Source organism: Vicia villosa, linkage group LG6 (genome assembly GCF_029867415.1).
Source record: "Vicia villosa cultivar HV-30 ecotype Madison, WI linkage group LG6, Vvil1.0, whole genome shotgun sequence".
In the NCBI taxonomy this organism is placed as follows: Eukaryota; Viridiplantae; Streptophyta; class Magnoliopsida; order Fabales; family Fabaceae; genus Vicia; species Vicia villosa.
Window position 1 is genome coordinate 163,852,159 of NC_081185.1, and position 12,941 is coordinate 163,865,099.

At 31.6% G+C, this 12,941-nt stretch overlaps 1 protein-coding gene across 1 annotated transcript; it reads right to left on the reverse strand.

Annotated features, from left to right (window-relative positions):
• Positions 1-619: 619 nt before the first annotated feature.
• On the reverse strand, positions 620-3,199 carry LOC131610969 (cytochrome b-c1 complex subunit 9, mitochondrial). The gene is made up of 3 exons (XM_058883077.1): positions 2,957-3,199; positions 2,832-2,879; positions 620-887 (listed from the first exon to the last, which is right to left on the reverse strand). The coding sequence occupies exons 1-3, from the start codon at positions 3,074-3,076 to the stop codon at positions 837-839; spliced, it is 219 nt and encodes a 72-aa protein (XP_058739060.1). The 5' UTR covers positions 3,077-3,199; the 3' UTR covers positions 620-836.
• Positions 3,200-12,941: the final 9,742 nt, after the last annotated feature.

Consider the following 12,941-nt stretch of genomic DNA (forward strand, 5'->3'; position numbering starts at 1 on the left):
AGAATGAAGTTGAAATGTTGAATAGGAAGGAAGAATGAAGGAATAGTGACTCACGTAGGAATAGTGAGTCACGTGACGTGAGTGTACAATATTGCAATTGGATTGAAAATATAATAAATTAATTATAGAAATTCAAAAGTTTAGTTAAATATGCGGTTCAGTTCGGTTTGATTAGGTTTTGTGAAATGAAAACCGCAAACCAAACCGTGCGGTTTGGCCCAAAAATCATCCAAAACCATCCAAACCAAACGCGGCTTTTGCGGTTTTTGGTTTGGATTGATTCGGTTTGCGGTTTTCCTTTTGGATTGGTTTGGATACGATCACCCCTAGTTTGGACTTTATCGCAAAAATTTGCAAATCAAATTCAAACCAATCTATTTAATTTTAATCAGTTTGAGTATCGGATTCCCTCAAAATCGAAGCAATCCGGTCCACGAACACCCCTAATGAATTTTCACTCCTCTTCAACACTATTTACATAGAATTAGTCACAAACACTCTCCCTACAGCTGTTTAGAATACTGGCTGGAAATTTTTAATGTACTTGGTGAAAGAAGTAATGTTTTGTACATGCAATAAGCAGTGATTTTTTCATAATCCAATATCTGGGATAAGTCACTTGAAAAAAGAAAAAGAAAGTTGCAGCAGTTCAATATTTTGTTCAACATTTTATATTTCAAACATCAGGAAAAGAAATTATGCCCGACTTAAGCCCAGCAGAGACAAACATATGCACTTATTACAAAATGGAAAATACTTCCAGCTCATAATGTTCACTTCATTTTTCCAAGAATATAATGAAAACTTCAAAATGGCTAACAAGATGGTTGGACAATTCATTCGTCAACTGGCCTTTGCCCTAGCACGGAAATGTCTTCATACCGTTTCTGCATAAGCAAATATAATTAAAACTCATAAGTAAAAAGTTAATGACTCACAAGTTGTATCAAATCATAAAGTTAGAAACAAACACAACGGATATTGACATTACAACAATTACCACGCTTTATCCCACTAAATTTAATAATTTTAAACTACAAACTGATAAATGGCATAACATAATTGTCACAAACAAAGAGTCATGTCATAAGTCAATACGTAAACAGCGGATGATGCATACAGCCAAATAAAGCTCCGCAAAAGTCATGTGACGTTTCTGAGTTAGAAGAATGAAAAAACTAGTAATGAAACAGCCAAATAGGATGCATAAGTTGAGTGAGTGACTGTGAAGCCTTTTCTGAAGAACAATAATAGAGCAATGCAATAATCAAATAGGTGCACTTGGTTGTGTGAACCCTTTCTTCCCAAGAGCCAAACTAGATAGATAGCATAGTGGAAAGCCCCAATTGGGCGCTTCCAAACTTATTTGAATTTTCAATTTCTTGGTTAATGGGGGGAAAACAAATTGAGGAATTGTTAAATTGATACCAGGAATGCAAAATCACAATGATTCTTGTATATGTCGCATGATTCAAAGTTATCTATGATTTTCTTTAGGATATAAACCATTGACTTGCTGGATCATATTGAGTTGTGCAATCCTAATGGCTATTTCTATAATCAAAAGCTTGTGTTATAAGAGTAACAAAACAAATAATACTAGTGGCAATAGACACCTAAGATGAGAGTAAATAAACACTCCTCACTCCTGTCAACAAAAGGCCAACAAAGGGCTATTTTAATTTGGTCCTTTAGGCCTAACCAACAATAACATTTCTTAACTATATGTGATCATTTAAAAATTATACTAAACAGTAGAATATACTCTAATACGAGTTTATGACAAAGGGATAACACTGCCTTTTTTTTTTTGTTACGAAAAAGGCCAATCAAGTAAGTGAGAGAATCAACAAGTGGCATGGAGGAAGGAAGGGGAAAGAGATAGCCTCTGCAAGTGAAGAACATTTCCCTAACAAATTTTTGAGAAGTAGATGTAAGGAGAACAGTTGCCTCATAAAAGAGTGGATATAAGGGGTTGTGCTTTACTGCTTTAAGCCCATGTTAGAGGAAGAAGACATTTGCTTTTATGAGTTCTGAAGAATACCCAAGCATGGTAAACAATGAAAAATGATTAAAAAAAATTCAACAAAACCTAAAGAGATCGAAACAGATCAGCGCACTCATGACACAGCGAGTCATAATTACTTCATCAAACAAAAGAGGTGACTTTAATTGAATGGAATGCAATATGTTTAACATTATCATGTAGTGTCATAATGTAGGAAACAAGGAGTGAAAGTTGGAAGAATTGGTGAAGGAGAACCAAAAGAAACAACCTTAAAAGCAAGCCAATGAACAAGATCAGCGACAAACAAAATTCAGCAGACCAAATATATAACTATCTCAAACTAGAATTTTGCACCGATAAATTAGGCTGCGAGTAACCAAGAGAAAGTCAGATGAAGATCAATCCGCCTGATAGCAATAGAAACGCAACAGACCTTTCTCATTTCCATACTCAGTCTAGCGAGCTTCTAATGATAACCCAGATTCCTCATAGAAAAACACGCATCGTATAACCCAATTCAACATACATAAATTAATAGGGTAATCAATTATTCTCTACCAAGAGATTCCAGTTACATCGAGGTTTCACACTAAAAAACAAATTTATTAATCCTAAAAGACTGTTCTTCAAACAAAACAACAGAAAAATATTTCAACACCATAAAATTGAAAAATATCGCTAAAACCAAAAAATGCAAATTTCACGAGCTTAATCGCTTTCAAAGTTCTATAATTGAAAAAGAGATCTTAAAACTAACGTGAAGATCAAGATCGATAATTTAAAAAACGAAAGATTAACAGTAGAGAGGAATAGATTCAATTACCCCAACATTATTGCTTTCCCATAGCTTGTGAACTCCATAATCAACAGCCTGCAACGAAATTCAGAGATCAAGAATAAACGAAAATTGAATAAAAATATAGTAATAGAAAGGGGAAATTAACGAACCCGTTCTCCGAGGAAAGCGCCGGCGATGACGAAGGTAACGTAGACAGAGTTGCGGCGCATGAGGACCTTGTAAAGGCCTTCGAAAACGCCTCCTCCTCTTCTTCTAGCGGCGGATTCCATGGTGAGATACGGTGGTTTGATTTGATTCGAATGTAGTTCGCAATCTGATTTGCGTTCTAGGGTTTGTTTGTTACCACGCGCTCTTGTTCTCTCTATTACTTCAGCGTTCTCAAATGTAAAAAAGGATGGTGGAGAATTCTATGACCGATTCAAATGGACCGTATCGGTTCGCTTGGACCGGACCGGTGTCTGTTTGGGAATTTGTATTAATGGGCTGGGTTGGGTTGGGTTGGGCTGGGCTGGGCTGGGCTGGATTGCCTGCATCGACTAGATTTTTCAATTTTTTTGGGTAGAAAATAAAGAGAATTTCTTATGAGAATCTCTTAATGTAACTTATTGGGGTTAAATAAATCTCTCAAAATTTTAAAATGTCTTTTAAAAATGAATATTTGAACGCATTCAAAATTAATTTTTAATGGGTTTCGGAAATGCATCTTCAAAACAACCCTTATTATTATTTAAACGTTGGATTTAAATATTCAGAGGTATTTTCGGATATGTATTTCCGAAAATATTGTTGTTATATCATCAGTTTTATGCATGACCACCCCTACCACTATTTCATTCTCTTCTTTTTCCCCTAACCAAAACCTAACAAAAATTTTCAACCATTCTCAATCAACTTTTCATCTCCAAACCAAGTTTCAAGTGTTTATCATATCAAATAGAGCATAGAAAGTTACAATTTAAAGTAAATTTTTCTCATTTCATCCCTCTTTTCCTTGCATTGATGCTGATTTTCTAATAAAAAAAACAGCGCCACTTCATATATGCATATCTGAAACGCACTAATTATATTTCAAATGTGCATATCTGAAACATGTCTTGTTGCAAAAATAAAATCAATAGCTTTTATGTTTTTACCCGTTTTACATATGGTGCACCCCGACGTGATTCTTAGAGTTAATGTAAGGATTTCAGACAGGGTGAATGACAACGCTAAGCCGTATGACGTGAAGGATGAAATTAAAACGATAGATGTTCAACAATAATTTATAAATGATCAACTTTTTAGTGCTCATCAACATATGCTTGAATGGTAGCTAGTAAACTCGAGTTTAGTGTTGTGATTGGAAGGTCCGACAATGGCACTAGTAGAAGGCAAGCATTTGTAATGATGAGATGTGAGAGAAGTGGTACATATGTTGTGAAAAATCGGAAGTTAAAACATGATGACAAGTATCGAGAAAATATGAGTGTCCGTTTAAATTGCCCGAATACTGTATGATGGATGATATGTGGCGGTTTAAGGTCATTTTTGGATTACATAATCATGCGTTGAAGACCAAGCTACAAATTCATCCAATTGTATGCCACCTTAAGCCGGGGGAGAAGGAAATTATTTCGGAAATGCAGATAATCAAAGTTATGCCGAGAAACATACTTGTCGATTTGAAACGGAAAAGAACCCAAAGTGTTTCAAATATTAGGCAAGTATATAATGAACATTATCAACATAACATGGTGAATAGAGGTACAAAATTTGAAATGCAACAACTTTTGAAACTTTTAGACAATAATCACTATGTTTCAAGATATAGAGTGTGTGGGGATAAAGTTAGTGTACTTGAATTTTTTTTGGACTCATCCAGAAAGTATCAAGTTGTTCAATACATTTCCAGTCGTCCTTATGATTGGTTCAACGTACAAGACCAACAAGTATAGAATTCCACTTCTAGAAATTGTTAGTGTCACTTCTACGGAGAAGACATTTTCGGTTGGATTTGCCATTTTTGAATTTGAGAAAGAAGATAACGTCACATAGGTGTTTGATGTATGCAAGAGTTTGTGCTTCTAGTAATGATTCTGCTTCTATTTCTGCATATTTCGGATATACATATTCAAACAAACCTTCATATAAAGAGTTTGTATCCTAATGATTTTTGTCTAGTGTGTAGTTTTTGCTTATAGGTTCTGACTCTGATAGTTTGGTGTGTGACGTCGTCAGTTTATGGAATCAACGCACTCTAACCATGAAGAATTGCAACATGTGTTTTACAAAGACAAGTCAAGTTCTATAACGCTTTTTGACCATGCTTCTGATAGAATGCTTATTAAACACCTTCTGACCGTGACTCTGATAAGGGAGCTTATGAAGATTCTCAAGCTTTTGCATTTTGGCACTAGCTCTGAAGACAGGGTTTTGGAGAACAAGTTATGAACATTCTGAAGACAAGGTTCTAGAGTTCAAGTTCTATAACGCTTTTTTACTATGCTTCTGATAGAATGCTCATTAAACACATTCTAATCGTGACTCTGATAAGGGAGCTTATGAAGATTCTCAAGCTTTTGTATTTTGGCACTAGCTCTGAAGACAAGGTTTTTGAGAACAAGTTCTGAACATTCTGAAGACAAGGTTCTAGAGGTCAAGTTCTATAATGCTTTTTACTATGCTTCTGATAGAATGCTCATTAAACACATTCTAATCGTGACTCTGATAAGGGAGCTTATGAAGATTCTCAAGCTTTTGCATTTTGGCGCTAGCTCTGAAGACAAGGTTCTGGAGAATAAGTTCTGAACATTCTGAAGACAAGGTTCTAGAGACTTTAATTCGGCATTTGATCCCTCTAAACATGATTCATCAATTTATATTCTAAAGCCTCTAAAGATTATAAGATAAGATCAAAGATTTTATGTGAGACAAACAATATATGGTACAAATCAAATATTCCTTCCACTACACATTGTTAGACGATAGGAATGGTCTATAGGGGGGTGAATAGACCACCTTTTTGCGACTTAAGAAAATTTTAGCTTTTGAAACGTGACTTCCCTGAATCACTTAATCGTCTTCGAACGATCGAGTTATCGGGGACCGAATATGTGCACTAAACCGAACGGATGAAATATGGTGAATTTTGAATTACGTTTTAACGAATTTATCAATTGAGTCAATTACACGCTTGATAGAATATTACTCACAATGAACGTTTATACCAAAATTTGAACAAAAATTGATTGAGGAATTTTATCGAACACTTGGTGATCGATATTTACCAAACCTTAATTTTTGCTCAACAATGGAAATTTAACAAAACGAATAGAAACAAGATAGAAGTAAAACGATAAAGAACACGAGATTTGTTAAGGCAGTTCCTCTATCGTCCTCGCAGGAGCACGTCTGCCCCTAATTTCAAATGAAATTAGGAAAGTTTTATTTGATTGCAAAGTGTTTAACAAGGATAGAATTTACCAATCACCAACTACACACATGCAGTAAAATTGAATACAATTCGATCCTCCCCTTGATTCAAGTTGAATCAAGTCAATGTCAATGATCTTCACCGATCAAGACCCCCGATCGTTCCTTTTTCAATCCTCCGGTTGTAGAAAATTTGTTGAGCGGATCTTCAATCCCTCAATCCCTTATGCACGACTGAATTGATTACCAAAGCGAATCGATCGTCAAAAACCTTCGAACCAAATCTTTGATGAAGAAGGAAAAACCCTAAGGTTTTATACAAGAAACACCCTCAACAATCTTCACTCGAACAAGATAAATGTCTACCGTCGAATCTCGAACAAGACAAATGTCTACCGTCGAACCTTATCAACACATGTTCCTTACTCCGATCGAAAAAGATGATTATGTGTGATTTTCGATCAATAAGCGAAAGGTTGAAGATGAGAAGAAGCTTGAGTATATCTTTCACGTTTCTTGTTTAAATGCTTAAAAATGATCAATTGGATATTTATACCACTCCCTTTGCATAGGCCAATTAAAACACAGCAAAAACCAGTATAAGAAGCGATAGGTCGACCTGCTCCCCTGTATGGGTCGACCTGTTGATATTTTTGCACCTGCATTTGAACTGAATGTGACACTTGCGTCGACCCGAAGGGTCGGCGTGCGCATACCCGAGGTCTCCTCAAAATCCCATGCGTCGACCTGAGCCACCAATGCGTCGACGCATTCTGTTTGCACATTGAATCTTTGAACCACCGAGATTGGATGCGTCGACCTGAAGGGGCAATGCGTCGACGCATTCTGCCTTGTCATGGAATCCTTCACAACTGTATGCAATAGGTCGACCTGTTGTACCTGTGAGTCGACCTATTGAGGTCTTGTGGCCAAAAATAATTTTCTTTGTTGCATCCATTTGCTTTCTTTGATTCCACTTTGATTGTATTGAGTTCACAATGTTTTGACATCATGAAAACTACACAATTGCCCTCACACACATGTTTTGCGGCACCATGACCATACTATGGTACAATATTGTCTACCATTCTCTGCTGACCGTTATGAAGAATATAACTAAGAAATGTGCAATTCCATCTTCACCCTCTAACAGATCTTTTGATGCCTATAAAATGAAGACTTGAAAGATTGCAAGACAAGAACTTTGGTGAAAGAAATTTTGAATACGCTGAAACTCTGTTTTTTTGAAAAACTGTAATAGCAAGGAACTTTTGTTCATAAACTTGCTCGAACACTATTGTGTTATTATTTATATTTTATTTGTGTCATCTGCTTATCAAGAAACATCTTGTAAACACACTCTTTGTATTTCAACTTGTAAGTTGATCTTGTTCCTTAAGAGACTGGAATATAGTCGAAATTTCTCAATAAGATATTGACGAGTAGTCTTTGTGGTTTGTAACCAGTTTTGTTATACTTGATTAAGTCCTTGTCGAGAAGGCAAAATCACCTTGGCGGATGGACTGGAGGTAGCTTAGTTAACAATGAACCATGATAAAAATATCGTGTTCTTTATTTTTATCCGTTCTTCTTCTTTTGTTTGTATTGATTGAGAAATTTTTTTAAATCTTGAAACCCAGTTCAAACCTCCATTTCTTGTGTTTCCTTTACCATCAGAACTAAAAAACGTGAACTTCAACGGCTTTCCCGTGATTCAAATAAAAAGCTTTCATGATTCAAATCGTGATTTTCTGTGATTTGAATCACACTGAGAAAGGTATAACCTATTTTCATGCCATGATTCGAGTCATACATTCCTTGATTCAAATCATGCTTACAAAATTAAAATTTCGAGAAATTCAAAATGTTCATGATTGAATCGATAATTTGTCTGACTTAAATTATGCATATTCATGAGTTTTTTTATTCAAGTTATCCTTTTCCAAAGTTTCAATCCTGAACCCTAATTTTCCTCTTTGGACTGAAACTCTTGGTTTGCGGTAAACATGAAGCTGATAAGGATCGTTACCTAACCAAGTAGAGGACATGATCAACAAGAGATTTTTAATTCCCCAAATGCCTCATTTCAGCTAAAGATCGTCGCTCAGTGTCAGGAATCAACACAAAAAACTTCTCTAGAAAAATAGAAATCGAGTTGTCATTGAATTATCGATGTATACGGTAATACATCAATTATTCAATGATCTTAAGTGAATTTTTGCTAATACTAATGATTGAAAGATATATTATATGTATGCATAACGACCGAGCTTAGCAAAGACGATTGTTATCATTTTTAGATTTTAAAGATGTCGAGCCTATTAAATCTGTCAATCTATGCACTATTTTTTTTAGCGGGTTTGAATCAAAGTTTGTCCATCCTATTTTATATAAGACTTAACAAGACAAATCTAAACTAAACAAACATGCTTGTCTGTCATCCTCCTTAACACCTGCGCTGTAATATTTACTAGGGTTAATACCTATTTTGCCCCCTGCCATATGGGGTGTAGTTGAAAAATCCCCCTGCCAAAAAAAAAGTTTCAAGAAGTACCTCGTAAAATTTCAGAAGTTTGATTTTGAACATTTTTCACGCCACCTCATTAAAATGTCTGATGTGGCAATTTTTTTAAATTTTTTTATTATTTTTAATGACGTGGATGGCACAGGTGGCATTTTTATTATTTTTTATTTAAATCTGTCAATCTATGCACTATTTTTTTTAGCGGGTTTGAATCAAAGTTTGTCCATCCTATTTTATATAAGACTTAACAAGACAAATCTAAACCAAACAAACATGCTTGTCTGTCATCCTCCTTAACACCTGCGCTGTAAATATTTACTAGGGTTAATACCTATTTTGCCCCCTGCCATATGAGGTGTAGTTGAAAAACCCCCTGCCAAAAAAAAAGTTTCAAGAAGTACCTCGTAAAATTTCAGAAGTTTGATTTTGAACATTTTTCACGCCACCTCATTAAAATGTCTGATGTGGCAATTTTTTTAAATTTTTTTTAATGACGTGGATGGCATTCCAAGTTGTTATACGATTGCATCTAATTATTGTTATAGACTTATAGTATCCAAAAACATTATTTGCATTTAATTGTTATTTATATACAACTAGTTATACTGTAACTTTTTTAATTAAATAATACTAATATTAATTAATAGTAAAATAAATTAACAGTAAAACTATTTTATAATTTAGTTTATATTTTCCAAATTAACAAATTAACTTTAATAGTTATTATTTATTAGTTAATAGTTAATTCTTATTACTTGTTTATTAGTTAATAGTAAATTAAATTAGATTAAATGAATATAAACTAATATTAATTAACAACTTTAACAATAAATTAAATTAAATTAAATAGAAAGATTAATATAAATTGTTTAAATTAAATTAATTAAATTAAATATAACGTTAAAAGTAAAATAACATTAATTTAATTAAATTAAATATAAAAAATTAAATTAAATGAAACTAATATTAATTATAAAATATAAACCAAATTAAATTAATATAAACTAATATTAATTAATAATGTTAACAGTAAGAGAAATTAAACTAAATTAAATATAAACATTAATATAAACTATTTAATATAAATTAAACAAATATTAATTAAATAATATAAATGTAAATTAAATATTTTTTTAGTTACTGTTAACGTTAAGCATTAATAATTAATATTACTTATATTTTAAATTAAATATAAATTTATTTTATAATTGAAAATAATTGTAAAATATAGTTTAATTAATAGAGAAAATATGTGGGCATAAGAATTAGCGTTAATTAGTAAACAAATATTATTTTACTAATTTAACTAATATTTATATATTTTATTTTATATAGATATAAAAATATTAGCGTTAATTAGTAAACAAATATTATTTTATTATTTTATAATGAATTTATTAATTAATAGTTTATAATAAATACTAATTATTATTTTATAATTTAAGTAATATTAATTAATAACATTAACTAATAAATATTAACTAATAACTAATAATTAATTATTAACTAATAATATTTATAATAATTAATTATGAAAACAATAACTATTAATGCTAATAAACATTAGCCGTAACTATTATAATAATAATATTGGGCAACAATGTATCAAAGCGAAACATGCAGCCTAGTGGTAATTCTGTTGGTAATGTATGCTTTGTGTCTTGAGTTCAACACCTATTAGGACCAATATTTTTAATCGTTTAGATTAACCTTTCTAAAACCAAACAATGGTATTAACATAAATAAAAAATAATTAAAATGCCAATGCCACGTGGTATTAAAATAAATAAAAAATAATTAAAATGCCACATAAGTCAAGTGAGTCATTAAAAATAATAATTAAAAATTAAGAAAAAGTTGCCATTTGGATGATGTGGCCTGATAAAGGTTCAAAATCAAACTTATTAAGAGGCACTTCTTGAAATTTTTTTTTTAGGGTTTACTAAAAATAAAAGAATAGCACTTCAACGGTAGAGAAAGAAACTGGTGAATTGACTACGGTTTCCACCTCCCATATTCTAAAATTGTCCTGTTATGTTGCCTTTATGCATGTTTTGATTGTATTATGAAGGGACCCGCCTTTCTTTCTCGTCAACAAAAGTGTACCTGGACAATAATGTTTTTTTTTTTTTAGATATTGACTTGGACAATAATGTTGTGAGAAAAGTGATAAGGATGTATACAAAATAATTTAATTAGACTAACATAATACTATTTCCATTTTAAAATGAGTATTGCTTAAATTTTTTAAAAAGAGATTATAAAATACAAGTAATATTTATATTTTTATTAAATTAATAAAATAATAGTTAAAGAATATAATTGAAAAATAATATATAAAATAATAATTTTTAATTATGAAAAAATAAAAAAAAGGTGATGCAGTGCAAACAGGGCCGGCCCAATCGGTCCGGAGGCCCCGTTCAAATTTTAAAAATAAGATTAAATTTATGAAAATATAATTTTAAAAATTATGATTTTACACCTGTTTTTTTAAAAATGATATAAAATGATTGATACTGAAAATGAATTATTAATTTACACCTATTTTTAAAAAAATAGGTGTAAAATCTATTACTTTTGTAATTAAAAAAAAATATTTGGGCCCCTCAAAATTTGAGGCCCAGTGCTGCAGCTCATGCTGCACATGGGGAAGGCCGGCCCTGAGTGCAAACAAGTTTTATAATTGAAAAATAATATATAAAATAATAATCCTTAATTATGAAAAAAAGTGATGACATGACAGAATAATATATTTTCATTAGATGACAGCGAAAAACTTTTTTACTGTCAAATGCATATCCATTAAATCCAAAAACAAGTCATTTCCATATTAAAAAATAAAATATTTATTTTAAAATAAAATTTAATTATTAAATTAACAGTATTTTAAAATAGTAGATATTAATTTTTTAATTTTATAGAAGAAGAGAGTTTGTTTTGAAACAAAAACACAAAATGTAGATAATCTTACTTGGATCAGACGATCGTCTAGACCTATAAACTTCTTTATGAATCTCTGGTCGGTCCAAAGAAGAGGAGGGGATACCTGCCATACATTTCGATGCCAAAGTAAGATTCTAAGTGAAAGCAAGTGAATAAGGTGAGAATGAATTAATTACCTGTCCTCTTGTGAAAGAGGGTATTTATAGTTTCCAGCCGCGGGCCAAAATCTGCCATTTTGAGCTGTATTGTTGGAGGCCCAAAACAGAAGACTGCCAGAATCTTACGTGGTAGGGCAAAATCAGCGCGTGACTCCCATTCTGAATGGATAGTTCGTAGAATTCGGAGGAGGAAGACAGAATTTTCTGGTGGATAATTGGCCACGCGCTCTACGTGGAACACATGAGTTCCAACTGCTACATGTATATGCCTTTTTGTTGGACCTTCAAGCTAAATTGGGTCTTGGCCGATGATAAACCTGCTCACGGACACAATCCAGAACAGTAGACTATATGAAACATACAATCATAAATCAAATTACATGATTAATATTAAAAAAGTTGACATAAATGTAAGACTTTAAAATTATAAATTAATAGTTTCATTAAATTAGATAAGTTACTGTATAGATGCATACCACTGTAAAACATGAGGTCCAATTTTTTAAACTTCAATTTATTTATTATTTTTATGATTTAACGTGAAATACCCGTGCGTTCGCACGGGTACCGTGTTACGCACATTTGTTTTTAAATGTAAAATGAAAAGAAAAAAAAAACAAAAAAAGGAGTTTAATATTTTTTTCATATATAAAAATATTTTAATCAATACAATATTTTCTCGCATATAAATATTTTTTATTTTTCTGACAATATTTAAAAAAATATTTGAATCAATAATAAATTTATTCCCGTAGATAATTTCAATTAATTTTTTTTATAAATCTAACCATAAGGTATATTTTAAATAATAATCAAACATCTTAAAATCAATTATACATCTTTAGAAATAAACATTATGCAATATTATATGAAATCATAAAAAATTGAGAATAGTTTAATTGTACTAAAGTTCATACAAAGATAAAAAAAAAAAAATTTTGTTTAACCAAAAAAACATTTTAAATGATAAATACAATTTTTTAATACACTATTAATTATTATTTTTACACCAACGATATATATTAATTAATCTCATAAAAATAAAATAAAACTGTTAGATTAGAGTATTTTTTTATATCTTTGATTAGAGTATTT